The sequence below is a fragment of the Pagrus pagrus genome, assembly GCF_965226575.1.
Source record: "Pagrus pagrus genome assembly, chromosome: 21".
Classification (NCBI taxonomy): Eukaryota; Metazoa; Chordata; class Actinopteri; order Spariformes; family Sparidae; genus Pagrus; species Pagrus pagrus.
The window spans coordinates 8164561-8182088 of NC_140208.1; the positions used below are offsets into that span (position 1 = coordinate 8164561).

At 39.4% G+C, this 17528-nt stretch overlaps 2 protein-coding genes across 3 annotated transcripts in view; one reads left to right on the forward strand and one right to left on the reverse strand.

The window, feature by feature from the left end:
* Positions 1–9433: 9433 nt before the first annotated feature.
* Positions 9434–12913, forward strand: chac2 (ChaC, cation transport regulator homolog 2 (E. coli)). The gene is made up of 3 exons (XM_084341862.1): positions 9434–9774; positions 10795–10830; positions 12152–12913. Exons 1-3 carry the CDS (start codon positions 9640–9642, stop codon positions 12545–12547), a joined length of 567 nt encoding a protein of 188 aa, XP_084197988.1. The 5' UTR covers positions 9434–9639; the 3' UTR covers positions 12548–12913.
* A 1495-nt stretch (positions 12914–14408) lies between these two features.
* Positions 14409–17528, reverse strand: part of psme4b (proteasome activator subunit 4b) — a gene marked incomplete at its 5' end in the record, with an annotated part of 40244 nt that continues 37124 nt past the window's right edge. For both annotated transcript variants that reach the window (XM_084342963.1, XM_084342964.1), the window contains one exon: positions 14409–16176. In XM_084342963.1, coding sequence (XP_084199089.1) covers positions 16042–16176 — 135 coding nt within the window. In that variant the 3' untranslated portion in view covers positions 14409–16041. The remainder of the gene's footprint in view (positions 16177–17528) is intronic.

Sequence of the window (17528 nt, forward strand, 5' to 3'; positions counted from 1 at the left end):
TTATACCCCTTTAAATGGGCATTTTTTGTATCAAATGTACACAAAAGATACGTGTTGAAGGATGAACATATGTTGTGATGTTCCTCCTACCCCTCCAGCTGTTTGTCAATGCCATCTCATTGTGTTCGTGCTACGCCGTGTGTTATCTTGTTATGAGCAGTGATCTTACTTGATGCTCCATTTTCTGGTCTACTATTTCAGAATTAGCTTTTTGCATAATCCTTTCTCTCAGACCTAGTTAAGAAAAAGTAGAAATAAAATGAGGCTCTTCACAAGGCTGAGGCAGAGAGAACGAAGAGAATGGGTCACTGAGATAAAGACCTTGTGGTGCATCAGTAAAAGGACTAAAAGCTGGATCCAAGGATGAAAAAGACTTCATGGACAAATTGGTATTGTAACCTGATTGTGGCTCTAGATGAACAGAAGGGGGGGGATCAAAGTGGTAAAGATTCGTCCTGAGGGGGACATGAATGTTTGTACAGAGTGTTGTGCCGATAAACATCTAATACACAATGAGATTTCTTTGCAGGGTAAAATGAAAGATTTGACCCGCTGGTGACATAAATCAGATGGTTACCAAGGTCTCGACGATTCATCTTCTGGGGACCATGAATGTCTGTACAAAGTTACAGGGAAACCCATTCACAAAACATGATGAACATGAATCATCTTCAGGTTCGGTTAAGACATTTCATATCGCAGAAAATGATGTTTTGGTCCATTAATTAAGTGGTGACGGCATCTAGCGTCTTCCCTCTGATGGTGGCCACTAAAAACAATAAAAACATGGAGCTCTTCTCTAGAGTCAGTGTTTGGTTTGTCCGTTCTGGGCTACTGTAGAAACATGGCTGTGTAACATGGCGGACTCTGCCAACCAATCGTCGAAATAAAGGTTGGAAATGTAAGTTTCTACAAACCGTGAATACGTTAAAACGTTACATTTCTTTATATTGCAACTCTACGTTTCTTCAGTATCAGTTTTTGAATGTATTTTGTCACAACGCTGTGCTTATGCTTATCGACCTCTCATCAAAAACATAATCTGTTGTCTCCTCAAACGTGGTTGGAAATTGTCCTGAAGTCTCCTTAAAATATCCGGTTGGATCACACTTATAAATGTTGAAACATAGTCTTGAACTGTGGTCACTGGCTTGGCAGCCTTCTCGCCTTGAACGCCTGGAATAATACCATACCAATAGATCCCTAAATCCCACACACTAGACCTTTAATTGAACATAGGGGGAAGAACAAGAGGATGGACGTTGATGGACAAAGACAAAAGGACAAAACCGCTATTTCAGATCCCTCTATAGGACATCCACTACAGCAAATGATTTAATCTGAATCATTAGATTAATGGCTGATTTGATATTGAGCTTGGAAATAGTTGTATGGTTGCAGGTCAGAATAAAAACTACAGATGACAATATTTACAGCATGAAAGAGGAGAGTAATTTTTTTTTCTGTGGCTACCAGCAGAGAGTCTGTCAAGTGTCCAGAGCGAAATGTTCTGTCTTCAGCCAGAGTGACAGACTCCCTTTAATCATATCAAATCAGGCCTCTTCACCTGCCAAGCTGAACATACTCATTGACAGCACAATTTCTCTCCGTCAGCCTCACACTGTTCTCTGCTTCTAAATTCAACACATCATTACGATCAGAAAGGGACTGAAATGGAGAAAGAAAAGAAAGAAAACTTTCATGAATCCCCAGTCCCTTACACCTCTTCATCTCAGCTCTCCTCCCCCACTCCACTTCTGTCTCTGACTTCAGTAGAGACTCCAGCAGCTTTTGCTGGCTCTCCTCCAGCAATTATCTGGTTGGTTCCACTCTGACGCAACTCAGACTCCACTCATCGTCTTCTTCGTCATCAGCTCCTACTTCCTCAGTAAAAGCGAGACTCCCTCTCTGACATCAACTCCTACTCATCTCCAGAATGGGCTTCAGCTTCCAGCTTTGCTCAAATTTTTTTCTCTGGCACCGGCTCAATCTCAGATCCATCTCCTCTGTGGCTCTTCGGCCAGATTGGCGCCAACGCCGACTCCGCTCTGATATGGCTATGACTCCACTTTGGCCGTGACTCCATTTTGACTCCAAGCCAGCTATCCACCAGCTCTGGCTTTGACTCATATCGTCTCTTAAACCCCAGACTCATGTCTGTCCAATGCAAAAGCTATGCCAGCACAGTGGTAAGACTTTATTTTTACCCGAGCTCTACCTGAACAGTTCATACTTATGCAGCTTATTACAGGGCCAATTTTCTAGCCATTCTAGCAGTGTGCAGCGAGCAGTAATTGTGTGACCTTTCTGACAGGCAGTTGGTCCAGCACTTTGGTCCAGACTGAAATATCTTAACTACCAAAAGGACTTCAGTGACCTCCTGACTTTTCTTGTAGTGCCACCAGCATCACATATTGGGGTTTTACTGAAAAGTCTAGACAACTGGATGGATTGGAATGAAAATTGGCACAATTATTCATGGTCCCCACAGGATGAATCCTAATGACTTTGGCGATCTGCTGACATTTCCTCTAACGCCACCAGCTGGTCAAAATGTTCATTCATACAGTGAAATATCTGAACATCTCCTAATCAATTTTGGTGACATCCTGACTTCTGTCTAGCATCGCCGTCAGGTCAAAATGGAAATTTGTCTAGTACTCTGACTTAAAGGTAGAGAAAGCGATTGTTGGGTCTCATTCAGAGGTTGTAAAATACAGATGCTTTGGGTTAGAATTTGGGGCCGAATACCGACCCAAAGCATCGGTATTTGACGACCTGCAAATGAGACTCAACAATCAACTTTCTTTCTCCAGAATTTCCCCCCCTACCTTTAAGATCGAATACCTCAGGAAGTGTTGGTGTTTACACCGCTAGCAAAGGAACTTTGAACTGGACCAGGACAGAGTTAGCTCGTTAGCATGTTAATTTTCTCTGCAACACAATACACAGACGTCATTACATCGAAACTGTTAGTCACATTTTGTTAATAACTTGATCATTTCTCAAATAAAATTCTTGCATATTGCACCCTTTAAATGCAAGGTAATTTCTGTCACTATGGGTTTTTAAAAAAACGTAGTTGACGATGGTGTAAGGCGGGATCACAGACGTTGTTGTCTTCATTGTTTAACAGCCACCATTACTGATGACAATCTATCTGATGTGACTCAGGCAGAAATGTTCATGGACGAGGTTTTAAAGTTTTAAAGTTTTTATTTTGTTCAGTCATGTTTGCCGACTTCTCATAAGTAATAGCGACAAGCGGCCAAATGAAACCTTGAACGTCACCTTGAATAAAATTACAATTTTCTCTGGGTTTTCACAAGTGCAGAATTTAACAAAATATACAACCAAGGTCTAGGGTTTGGAAACATTTTCATCCACAGGTGTTACATATTATGTCTTTAATAGCAATACAGTTTATTTCAGGGTCTGGATCACATCTACATAAAGCCCTCTCCTTGAAAACCACTCAGATGTGGTATAACTGTCAGTGCTGCTTGACGACTGCCATCTCTATTGTTCTAACATAATGTCTGTTGAACGACAAGGGCTTAGACTGTACAACCGGTACATGTGAGCCATTCATACTCTTAAATGAGATATTCTATAAAACAACTTGGGAGAACGAAGTGTTTTTTAACCTAACCCTGATCTGTATAATCATTCTTGCTTCTTCTCTGTCATATATTGTAGCTGTACATTATTACTTCACACATTAACATGGATTGCTGCAGATTGTGCTGTGGACTCTGGAAAATATTCTGCTATTTTTTGCAAGATAGATCAGTTTAAAGTGGACAATCTCGTTGCCAGGAAAAACCGAAGGGAGCCCTTTCTGATCAGTCTCCTATAACACTTCATGGTTCTCACTCAAACATGCTGATAAAGTTATGGACTTTGGTTAAGCTTGAGGAAGCTTTAGAGTATTAGTTTCCATTGCGGCGACTGGACTTAAGCCTTATTTATACCAATTTTGGGGGAAAATATCTTAAATCCCTTCAGCGATGTCAGTTCCCAGCAATATACAGTATATGTATATATATAAAGATATATATATATATATGTATAGAGAGACAGAGAGAGAGAGAGAGAGAGAGAGAGAGAGAGTTTTCACCACATGCAGGAGGAATAAAAATACAAGTTGGACGATTGGACGCTTAATCAAATTTTCTGAGGTTACAATGACCCCAATTTAGACATGTGATTTATCTAACTTGGAAATTAAATGAGAAAAAAAAGAGCAATGTTTAATTGCACTGCTGAAAGAGGTTTTACCATTTGATATCAGTCAATGAGGAAAAGTAGCCTGTGGTTCATTATTATAAAACAAATTAAGATCGGCAGTAATCTAATTTAGGTGGGAAAAAGGCTAATTTATTAAGAAAATGAATAACATGGATATTGCTCTCTTCTTAGTGGTGCAGAAAACCAAATATAGAAGAGTCTAGAGCCAGACTAGAAGTGATGGCTTTTGTCTTGAGAGGGTTATTTGTCAGAAACTTTCAATCAAAATTCTGAATATATTTATTAACATAATCCTCTATTATCACATGGACTCCAAATGTTTGGCTTTTGTTGCTGCAGAGACAAAAGGGAACGCAGCATTAATCATATACGAAACGCTCTATTTTATTATCATTTCAATTAATACATCTACAGTGTTTGAAGACAAGAGGAGTATCAGTCATGCCAATAAGAACATGATTCTCGTTCTATTATTCTAAGTCAATGCTTTTGCTGGTCCAACATTTTTACAAATGAGGTTTTTGCAGTCTCAGTGTAAAAGCCGAGCCAAAATAGATAATATTGACTTGCTAATAATGACTTTCTTATCTTACAGTCCTTCACATCATCATTATTAGTTGTTATACTCAGAACAGAATCACATTCCCAGGCCAGTACAACAGTGCTGCTGATAGATGTGGCTGCATTCGGCGAGCCTGTATGCGAGCCCGCGAGAGAAATCTCAGGAGTCATATGAGCAGTTCAGGATCAAACAGTCTGAGGCCTCAGAGCCCAAAATGGCCCACTCAACTCTGCTCTCTACATATAGTGGACTTTTATGGCTCAGCTGGCCAATTTCTCACCATGGCTGCTGAGATGGAGTCACAGGTTCAAGAGCTTTTTTGTGTGCAACCACTGCTGCTAGAGCGAGTCAATATGGAGGGGACCTTTGGATGAGTTTTGAAGACCTCAATTGCTGCAGGAGAACAACTAAATATTGGAGGTTAGTCGTACGATCTCACAGGTGGATGGTGGAAAAAAAAAGAAATTCTACTGACTGAGGAAATCTCTTCTCGAAGCTCAACGAGAGAGGAAGGAGCAGGTTAAGGAGATAAAGAAGGATTGGCTGAAAGAAAGCAATAGCGACGGCATGCGTTTCCTCACTATGAGCAATAACATGGAGAGAATTGATTAAGTTGGCCGAACAGGACCTCTTAGAGAGTCTTCAACCTTGGCTGAAACATACAAACTCAAAAGAAGCTCTGTCTGCATTCAGCGATGCACAATGCAACTGGGTTAAAGAGAATAAAGCCTTGTCAGGGAATACAAAGGACCAAGAGGAGAGGTGACATTCTCCTGGATTTTTTTTTGGTCTCTCAACAAGAAAACCCACTCAGGGCAGGGACAGACATTACAAGAAAACAAACACAGACAAGTGAGATTTAGTATTGTACTTCCAGAAATTTGGAGGACCTGCAAGAGACAGACTGAAAAATAGAAAGGTCAAAATCGAGGAGGCAGAAGCTTTTATATCCTGACGTTTTTTGTTTTCCGTGCCTGGTAAATGTATGTCAAACTCCACATTTCCAGTTTGAAACAAAGGCTTTCTGTTACATAACAAAACGTATAACGATTGTATGTAAGCTTATGAGAAAATGACCCTACTTCTCACTTGATTTGTTACCTCAGTAAACAGTTTCCCAGTAAGTTTATGGTCGCAATCAATAGTTTCAAGTCTTCTTCAATACAGTATGATGTTCGTTTTGTAAAGTATGTTCCTATCATATCATGCTAATGCACAGGATTAGCAAGAAATCCCCCCATGTTTGCAGCTAAAGAGCCCTCTTGGATGCCACTTTGGTAGATAAAACATGACAAAGTGCCCTCTAGGGTGCCCTTTCATTACCCCCTCTGCATGCTGGTGCCCTTTTTATTTTTTTCTGCCCCTGTACCTCAAACATCCTGAGTCTGCTACTACCAATGACCATTGAAAGTTAAGTCATGGCTCCCTCCCCATTCATTAAGATAGGGGCCTTGTAGTGTTAGCCCAAAATAATTGCCCGGGGTGTTGCCAAGATGGCTGCCGATTGGCAAGACTTGCCTCGAAGGACTTTAGGCTTCAAACTTGAGGCTTCAAAATGGTCCACAAACCAACAGGTGACATCACGGTGGGTATGCCCTTGAAACTAATATTGACATTGGGTAAAAAACTGGGAAAAAATATCACTGGAGTGCCCTTTTAAATGCAGGGAATATCAAATGAGATGTTCTTTGAAAAAAGATGGTCATCTCCTCAGTGAATAAACAGAAGACAGCAGCTGTAGAGTTGGCTAAGGAACTCAAAGAGAGGTGGAGCACGGGGAAAAAGAGACTGAAACTGGGAGGATGTGCTTGTCAGAGAGGAGGAAGTCCCATGAGAATATAATGAAGTTAATGTAACATGTATGGTGGACGGAAGGAAACACTAACAGAGGACGACAGGAGGATAAAGCCACCTACATACCAGCACTCGTTAATTGTTTTGGATGGAGACTTATTTGATTATTGTGTTGAAACAGTGACTCTTTTGATTACATCAGTAAAAAACAGTGGATTATGATGAATTTAATTTGAATTTTTAAAAGTCATTTAATTGCTTATGGTCTGCAGCAGAGTTGAAAGCTACGGACTAGTTTTTTTTAAAAAAAGAAAATGTTGTTATAGAAGCAGATAGAAGAACACAATATTTTCCCAGTAGATTATATTCACATTCATTCCTCTTGAGTTATCTTTGTATTTACTGCAACATCTTTGTTTTCCATCTTCCAAACAAGAGATAACAAATTTGCAACATTAACCCAGCGAGAGCAAATAAAACATATTCGTCGTCGTAAAAAACTGCTTCTTTTCTCAACAGGCTGTACAGGGGACTGTTTATATTTCCCTAAATGTTAATGCTTTTTGTCACCGTAATAAAATATATATAGCAGAAACAGCAGGAAAGATTTTCCTGAGAAATCTCTCCCTGTCAAAGACAAATGCTGCATAAAAGGTGGGCCAACATGACAGTTTGTAAGCTTTTTGTTGTGTTGATCCACATATGAATGAGACAACAACAGTGTGTGCATTTGGTTTAAGATATTTGGAGCGGGATTTAGACGGTAAGCACACTTCTGTGTAGCCCTGTAGAGGTTTACGGTTGATAAAAATAACTCATTATATGCACAGTAGGGAACACGAACTCTTGGAAACTGCTGCATTTACACAGCAACCTGCTTTAAATTACAGAAAGTGCTATGACAGTAATTTAGGTCACCCATAAGAAATGAAGAAGAATGTGTTTTGAGTTTCATTTTCACACATTCACACAGATTCCCTGACCTTTTAGGCTGGTCCACTGCACCAGTTTCTGCTCAGAACGAGGGTATCTTTACAGCAGATGTTTCCTAGGCAGCATTTTCCGGGCCAGTTGTGGATCTCGGCCACAGATCTGCCTCTTCGAACTCGAGGCTGGTAAGTTACATAAATGGTCTGCTGACTAGCCTCTCTCAGAGGCAGAGCAATGAGCACGGCTGCTGTTCTTGGAGCTGACATTACGGGCCAGACTGTTGCTGTCCACTTTGTTTGGTTCTGAATCAGTGCTCGCACGGCATACATGAAGAGCATGTTATTTGGGGGGAACACACAATGATACGCTGAGGGAAATAGAAAGTCAGCACCCCCTGGTGTCAGGATGGAAACCCATATTTCATGTGTGACTTGTCCTAGTTCATGTTTTTTACAAATGCACATGTAGACATGCATTGAAAATGAATTTATTTGTGCATATTGAGAAGATCTAGGAGCTTAGGACGCCTAAATCAACAAGTCATTCAGATTAATAAAATTCACATGAATTAAAAATAAGAGGAAGATTGTTTCTGAGACCCTAAAATAACAAAATAAACTTCAACTTCATTGTTTTTTAATTAATGTATTATAATTAATTTATATGTGACTTGCAGGAATACAATGAGTTCAAAGTGGAAAACAACCCTCAGTGTCTGGTTTGAATATTTCTAGCTTTAACAGAAATTTAAAGAGGTAAAAAAAAAATTTGATTAAAAAACTGTAATAAACATCAGATAACGTACATTATTAACATTTAAAAAAAATCTGTGTACAGCAAGTTTTGTATAAAGTGTAAAGATATTGTGTTAAAATATTACTTTGATAAAATTAAAAGCCACTCCTACAAATTGTACTTGAGAAAAAGTCTTAAAGTATCTGATATTAAATGTACTTAAGTATCAAAAGTAATTTTCTAGCCAAATATAAACTTTAGTATTGCAAATTCTACATATATTTACATGTATGCATATACTGTATACTGTGGGTCGATCGATTATCAGACCTGATATTTTTCTTTTTTTCTTTTTTAAAGGTGCTATTTGTAAGAAAAGTAGATTTTTGCATCTCATTCCCAACTCATCAAATAATGAGGCCTTGGGATGGCAGCCGACCCATCCTACGATCCCAAAGCGTCCTGTTTTTGATGCATTTGGAAACCCAAAGCTGGGAATGAGACTCAAAAATCAACTTTTCTTACAAGTAGCACCTTTAAATGTGATTGTCGATAAAAAAATAAATTTAAACATGCACTCATCCAGCTCTGATACAGCTTGTCATCTGAAAAAATAACCAATAACTAAAGTTATAAAATTAATGTAGCAAGTATGATATTTGCTTCCAATGTAGTGGAGTGGAAGTATAAAGTACCAGAAAATGAAAAAACACTACAAGAACCTGAAAATTGTACTCAAGTGCAGTACTTGAGTAAATGTACTTAGTTATATCTCATCACTGTATGCAGCCCTGTCTGGTTGTCAGGCTGTCAGGGCCTGAAGAAACAGGGTTTCATCAGTTGTGATTGGATGGATGTTAGTTTGACATCTTGCTTTGACCATTTTCCTTAAACTAGATTTAAAAAGCCCCAAAACAACCGGAATAGCGGCTTGCTTTCAAAGTAAAAGCGGGGAGGTCTCAAAGGCATGCGTATAGTCACAGGACAACGGCTCCTAAAATAAAATATCTTGAAAACGACATTTTATATTGTGATCGGTTGTCTAAAACCCCTCAAAATAGTTTAAATTATCAAAACATGCGCGATGTGTTTGGTAATTGCGGTTTATTCTGAAAGTTGTCAAGCGGAAGTAGCCATATTTCCGTAATCTGGATGATTTGACAATATCGCCCCCGGGGCAGAACCTTCATGAGAACGTTATATTTCAGGTACCGACACTCTTAAGGTACCGACAGGTGTTTCCTACACACCAGTCAGTATAATGTCACGACTATCGTTGTAAGCTAGTGACCTGTCAGACTGAACCCAGTCAGTCCAGCTCTAACCGTCCTTCTGTCGTCACCGTGCCCTTAGTTTAACGTCTTATCATGTGGGTTTTCGGCTACGGGTCCCTGATATGGAAAGTGGATTTCCCTTATGAGGAAAAGAGAATAGGCTACATTAAAGGCTTCAGTCGTCGGTTCTGGCAGGGAAGTACCGACCACCGGGGAGTACCGGGCAAGGTGCGTACACGTTACCGGCTTTATGGACCCAACTATAGCTAGCTAGTTCCTCACAATACTCATAACTGATGCAATGTTGCCATGAAACAGCAAGCAGCACAGAGAGGAGCTCCTCTCTGTTAAATGTGTAATTTAAAGGTTTAAAGGGGCACTATGTTTTTAATATTTACAATATTAATGAGGTGATGATACGAATTTAGAAATATTTATCTTTTCCATAAGTGAATGAACACACTGTTCTCAGACAAGGTCCCCAGAAGACTGTTTGAAGCTAGAAAGGAGGCAGGGTCCGCCACATATAAATTGTGTTGTCCTTTAAGGTCAGTTTGTTTATTCAGTTTATTCAGTTATGAAAGCAAAGAGAGTTTGTTTATTTAGTTTGTTTAGGCATGACCGAAAAAAACATGCCAAAACTACACAGTGCACCTTTAAGTCAGTGGAAAGTTACTGTGAATATCCAGAGATTTACTTTAACACAAGTACTCATTAACATTTTAATTTACTGCAAAAAATATTTGCAGTAAATTGTATGGTTATATAACAACATTGCTACAACTGATTTACAGAGTTTAGTACAAAAGTAAAACCACTCTAGGAACACAAGTTTTTGGATGTTACACATAAGTCAATAATTAGCCTACAGTTTTAATTTGATTTCCTAACATTTTGTTTTAGTTTGTCAAGCACTCTAAACAGCATCACTCTGTATCTTTAGTTTTTAAACAGTCGAGGTTGCTGCAGTTTCTCGTTGCAAATGCTGTGCTTTAAATGAAGGAAAACATTCCTGTTTACAATCATTTAAAATCATGTGTTAAGAAATTAAATTAAAACATGTCTTTGGTTCGTGTGAATTATGCGCTGGTGCCCCTGAATGAAGAAGTTAGGTTCACCAGTGCAACCTTTGTTAAATAAAGTTTAAACTTTTCGAAATATTATCAAAATCACAACTGCAATATCCAAATCTCAGAAGTGTACAATAAAGGTAAAATGTATTTTTTCCTCTGTCTGTGTCCTTTACAGCCCGGCCGCGTCGTCACACTGGTAGAGGATCCTGAGGTAAGACACATCCTCCCTAAGGTTGATGGTACCAGTCATTACTTTGTAATGGAGCTGCAACTCACGATTAACTTAATTGTCTTTTACTTTGCCATTTACTTTTATCGTCTATTATTTTCATCTATAAAATGTCAGAAAATGGTGAAAAATGGCTAACCTACTTTCCTAGAGCCCAAGGTGAGGTCTTGTGATGTCCCAGTTTATTCAGTCAACAAGAACACGATGCAGACAATAGCAGAAAATGCTTGAAATTGCTTGAAAAGATCAGAATTGTTGTAGATTCATTCTCTATCAACTAATCGATAAATACATCAGTCTATCAGCGCTGCACAGTACGTGTATATTTCATATACAAAAGACGATAAATACATTTCAGCAGTCAGGTGTGCTGAAATAAGGCGTACGCACTTATTTGTCATTATTAACAGGTTGGTGTTTTATGAAAAATCATAAAAATCTTTATGAGATTAATTAAATTTGATTTGTAGCTGTGAATGTGATGTTCTTATTTGAAAACAGATTGTGCTCGGAACAAAGGCAAACAAAAATCACATTTTATTGACACGTTAACGACAGATTATCAGCACCTGAGGGTCATAATTCACCCCCCTTGTTACTTATAACCATATTATTGGGTGTAATTAAGAGGCTAATAAACTGATAATGCAACTGAGGGAACTGCAGGGTTTTGAAAATGAGATTACACTGAGTTTTCAAGCGATAGCCTGTTTTTCCAATGTTGAAGAACCATTGTGGAGTACCACTGCTCGAGAAAGGAGACACATCTTTGAAACAAAGGGAATGACAGTGTATTGTATTGTACATATTGTATTCTGACCTTGAGTGAGAGATCATTTGTTACACGTGGTGGGAAAGCAATAGAGAGATACAGAGTACGTCTTGTAAAGTAGTGAGAACATGGTAAGCATCTAGAAAACATGCATTTAGAGGTGAATGATGAGTATTTTGAAAATGTTAGCAATCAGGTTTGAGGAAACTGTTCATTACCTTTTAACGGCTGTCTCAGTCCCATGTCGATGAGCTCAAATGTATTATGTAGTAGAAGCTACACAAGATTAAAGGAAGTTTGTTCTGCAATTTTGTCTTAGAAATGTCAAACTATGTGATGTAGGAAGCACATTTACTCGAATATCGTACTCAAAGGTGTTACTAATAACATTCAGCACCTAAATGTGCCATTACAGACATAAACAAGATCATTGGTGAAACTTACTTTTGATACTTTTGACTTTAGTATGTTTTTTTGTTACTTTTTACAACACCGACTACCTGTTCTCCTTCCGTCACTTGTTCTTCTCAGGGGTGTGTTTGGGGCGTCGCCTACAAGCTGCCGACGGGCCGAGAGCAGGAAGTGAAGACCTACCTCGACTACCGAGAAAAAGGTGGTTACCAGGCCATCACGGTGACCTTTTACCCCCGTCCACCACTCGCTCCCCCGCCCAACCAGACGCTGCTCTACATCGGCTCTCACGACAATCCAGACTACCTCGGCCCCGCCCCTCTCGAGGAGATAGCCAACCAGATCGTCAACTCTACCGGCGAAAGCGGGCAAAACACAGAGTACCTGTTTGAGCTGGCTGATGCTGTTAGGACGATTCTGCCTGAGGACTTAGACGCACACCTGTTTTCTCTAGAAACTTTAGTGAAGGAAAGACTCCAGAATGGGCACAAACACTCGCACACTCAAACAGGTTGATTGTAATCAGATAACAAGACTTGATCAATGATATATACCAGGTTGGATTTGTGTAATTATCTCAGGGTTTAAGCTACACATGCAGCCAATCAGGATATTTGTCTGGTACAGAAAATACGTTGACAAGGTCTGTTTGTATCCGTTAGTGTCACATGATAAGAAACACATTACACTGCGTATTATATGTATTTAAAGCTGCTTCAAAATCTGAACAAATGAAAAATACATGAAGGAACTGTTACTGGTCTATGTGTTGATAGAATATGAAAGCTACTTTGGATAAACCTGTAGATTTAATGCCTGTTCAACATTCAGCAGCACAAAAGAAGAACGCTTTAAATGAATAAACACTTTATTCTGACTGAATACATCTGCATCCACAGATGAGTGTGGTCTGTTTTCTATCAATGTTAAAACGTGGTTGAAGTACGAGTACTGCTCTCACAGCCGAAGTGAAGTGGAGGGCCCACGCAACATTTCCAGCAGGATCAGTTTGTTAAAAAGTTGGAACTCGGACCACTTTTGGCACTTGTGAAGCCCCTTAAAAGTTGGTTTCAAATATTGATTATTCCTGTATAACATGAAATATTCATGACTGAATATGAAGCACTTAGAGCAAAAAAAAATAAAATAAAAAATGTAATGCTTAAAAACTTAGCTAATATGCCTCAACAGGATTGCGTGGGCGTGGTTTGATCAGATACTGTATGGTGAACATTATGTTTGCAGGCAATATTAGCAAACAACACGTGCATGGATGTGACATTGTGTCAATCAACAGAAACTCCTGATACAGAAAGTTTGTTTTCAGGGCCTGTAAGAGTGAAACAAGTATCTCATTTACATGGTTCACATTTAACTTGTTCACATTTCTCATGTGTTTTGGCTACATCTGCCAGATTGACTCGTGCAAAAGTTGTTACAGACAATCTTTTAGGATGTAGTGGCATCTAGGGCTGAGGCTGAGCAACCTGAATACCCCTCCACTCACCCTCCTCTTCCAAGCATGTAGAAGAACCTATGGCGGTTGTAACAACGTGAGAGGCCCTCTCTAGAGTCAGTGTTTGGTTTGTCCCTTCTGGGCTACCTTAGAGACATGGTTGTGCAACAAATCGGACTTCATGAAAACACAACAATTCTTAGTTTCAGGTGATTATAAACTGATGGAAACATACATATGAATATTGAACATTTAATTTTTCCTTAAACCGTCTTCATGTAACAACAAGGTTTAGCTGATAAATTATGATATAATAATATAATTATTATTATACAGGGTTTTTTTATATCTCTAAAACAAAACTAGAATTTTAGGTTCAGGGGCATCATCACTAATGCCCAGAGACCTATTTAAGAAGACAATATTATAATTCTTTCCACTGTTGAATGTCTAAGCAGATAATGCAGCTTTTGGTGAATTCCCTCCATCCATTTTCCTGATAAGCAAACCAGATTTCAGAGGAGGTATCACCATCTTCTTACTGTAATCACACTACTCTTCAGGGACCAGCCTTGTTTACCAGACTGTACCTACCAGCTCTGCTTCCTCTTGTCAGTCTGCCAGCATGTGCCTCAGCACGGTGAACGTATCAAAGTCGACAGCACTGCATCAGAAAAATAACGCGGGGTAAAAATGGTGACAGCTCTATCTGAGATCGTCTTTAACATACACAGTGCATCCATGTCTCAGTGTTCGAGCAGCATCTGTACAACTGAAACATCTGATGTATATTTCGGCTGTCTCAGTGCAGAACATAATCTGCTTTGGACAGCCATGTGATGTGATGTAGAGACATGATCAGTCGAACCTAGCAAACACACAACATGCCACACACTCCACACTAAACAAAATACATCTCTCTTTAGAAACGATGCAGTGACTTTATTTAACAGGAATCAACAGTAAATTCTCAGTGTCGAGCTATTAAAGTGAGTTGTATAGGAATATGATAAAATTATATACAGCATGTTATATGTTTTATCACATATTATAGGTGTATATATTCATATATGTGTTATAACATTCATATCAATAGCAATATTCATATAATTATCAAGTATTATATATCAGACAGGTGGACTGGAGTCACTGTTTTGATGACTTGAAAGATAAATGACTTGAGACTCCACTTGGACTTTGAAGTTAAAGAGGCAATATGTAAGAACTTTAGCTGAAAACATCCTAAAAATGATTAACAAAATGTGAATAAATAGCAGTTTTGACATTATGATTTATGTGTATTGTGCTCCAGAGATATCTAATGAAGTAAGCATGCTAACCAGCTTAAGGCCTAAGGGCAGCTACTCTGGTGATATCTCCCCCCTATTTGTTTTGAGTATAAATGTGAGTTCTTACATATTGCACCTTTAAGACTCGTGACTTGACTCGTCTGTGCTCATTTTATGGTTTCAGTTAAGTTTTTTTGTTTTCCCCCCCAATATTTAACTGTTAAAAAGTCATGGCGGGTGATTTTTTTCTTTTATTTGGATAAAGAAACACTTTTTTTATGAAGTCGTTACATTTGTCTGACTGATTGATAATCAGTAATTACAATACAGATTGAATTCATCGTACTTTTTGAAAAGGCTAAATAATCTGGCTAATTATGTCATTATTAAGGAGGTACTAGTGTTGTAGTACTCAGAGATTGGTCTTGGTCTCGAGACCGCTCTTCGTTGGTCATGACTTGGTCTCGGTTTAGGTGGTCTTGACTACAACACTGACAGGTACTAATACCTCGTCTCTTCTCCTTATAAAGACCCGATAGTGCAGGTAAGACTCAAGTGTCTTGTACAACAACCTGCGACTTTACTTGCCGAAGAAAAAAAGACTTCTTGCTTTAGATTCGGACCAAATGACTTGAGTCACATGTCTTCTATATTATATTATATCATACAGTGTTAGAAACATTATCACATTACATGATGAAGTGCTGAATGAAATATCATTAGATTTTATAGTGTTTCACACTATTAATTACATTTTTTATATGAATTCTACATATCACATATGTTTTAATATCATATATAAATACGATACAATTAACATTATAGCATCATAATATAATAATATATATATGTATTTAGTAAATAGATGGTGATCTTAAAAGATACAGAGGTTTCTGGCAGATGTGGGTTAAATCAGACGCTAAACATAATCTACAGCAACAAACAAGAAAATGCAGTGAAAGGGTTGTTTTCTCTAAAGTAAAGTGGCCACCTTTGGGGCTGTTGAGCTGCTTGGCGAGACAAAACAAACACGCCAAGTAAGATAAATATTTGAAACCGTTCTGCCCAGGACTGCTTTCCTACTGGGTTTACTGAAGGCCAACATTGGCATGGGAGGTTCCAGAGGCAGGGCTGCAACAACGTCAGACGTTATTATGACCGGCTGCGCAGAGGACCTGACTTCCCAACACATTCAAAAGGTGTAATTACTCTCTAAGGTTCTGGTCAGTCAGTCTCGTAGAGGACCTGGCAAGGCAGCTCGCCGTCTAGGCGTAGTAACAGGGTGACACCAGCAGGTCTGTGAGCACCAGCAGCTGGTCGTCAGTGAAGCACTGCCGGTGCTCCTGCCAGTTGTCGTGGTGAGTACGCCTGAACTCCGACAGGGTCTTCTTCACCGTCATCTGGGGACAAAACACACCATCATCATTACTGACACTATGGGAAAATACAAATATGTACTTGAAGTTTCCATTTTTATATTACTTTTATAGTAGTTTAGGTTTCTACTTTTATTTTGGTTGTCTGCTACAAAATATTTACGTGCTTTAATGTTCGAAAAAACAGATTATTCTTCTTAAACTGTCTATTGCTGCAGCACCTCGATTTACCCTCTTTTAGGCTCAGTTTTAGTTCCTGTCTCTTTAACTCCTCCCCTCCTCCTTCGTCCCTCTGATTGGTTAGCTCTCACAGGCCTGAGCAAGCACCACCCACCATTTTTCTGCATCGGCTTTGCTGGTATTTTTGCAACCACGGCCGAGTGACATCACACCCTTACGGAGGTCCTGACAGCTCGTTTGAAGGCACAATTTCTCAATACAGGCTGTGTGCATTCAGTGTTACTTTCACAGCACCTAGACCTAGAAATAGTAAATCTTCTCGCCGACAGTCTCTTTTGCTTATGTATAGTACGTTAAAAACTCCTTGTAGTAGCTTTAAAAAGTCCCATCTTGCCTTCTTTTCCAGGCTTTTCAGAAGTTAACATTTTTAAACGCATCAAAATTCAACATCTGTTCCCATTTTTCGATCATCTGCACATCAGAATATTTCAGGGTTTCAATCTCAAACGATCACAGCATGCAGACTCCAGAATTACAAAATGCAATCACACTGTTGCACCAGTAAAACTCTTCTGGTAAAGGCTCGGCCACGCTACACGACTTCTGATGTCGTCAGATCGCTGCACAACTTTCCGCCCCGTAATTGGGAGTCTTGCAGTCGGCGTGGTGCGATCGGCAACAGGGGAGGTCACGCACTACAAGATCACACACGCAAGGAGCGACACGATTTAAGCGGCCCACATTGTGTGCGCGCTTGAAAGAACAACGAAGTAAAAAGAAAGGAATTGCGAGAGAGGACGGATTAGGTTGCGTGGGAAGCGAGGATTATTCCTACAGTGAAAACATGCGACCGCCTGCTCTTATTGTGGTTCAGCAAGGCCGACATGGTTACATATACTGAAAAGCCTGGGTGTATGTATATTCTGATAACTATTAGCCATTATTCTGCCAGCTCGACACACAGATGCATAATTAAACTGGGTTCAGAGGAGAAGAGGGAGAGAGGAGAGGAGTATCTGCTCTCAGGTCATTCGTGGCTCCCTGAGCAGTTGGCGACTCAATCAGACATTTAGCCTTCAAGGTACCCAGCGATTGTCAAGTTGCCAAAATCCTGTAGCGTGAACTTGACTTAACCGCTGCAACTAAGATCTTTGGCTTCTAGATGAGCAATATATGATTCTGGGCCACCTTTGTTT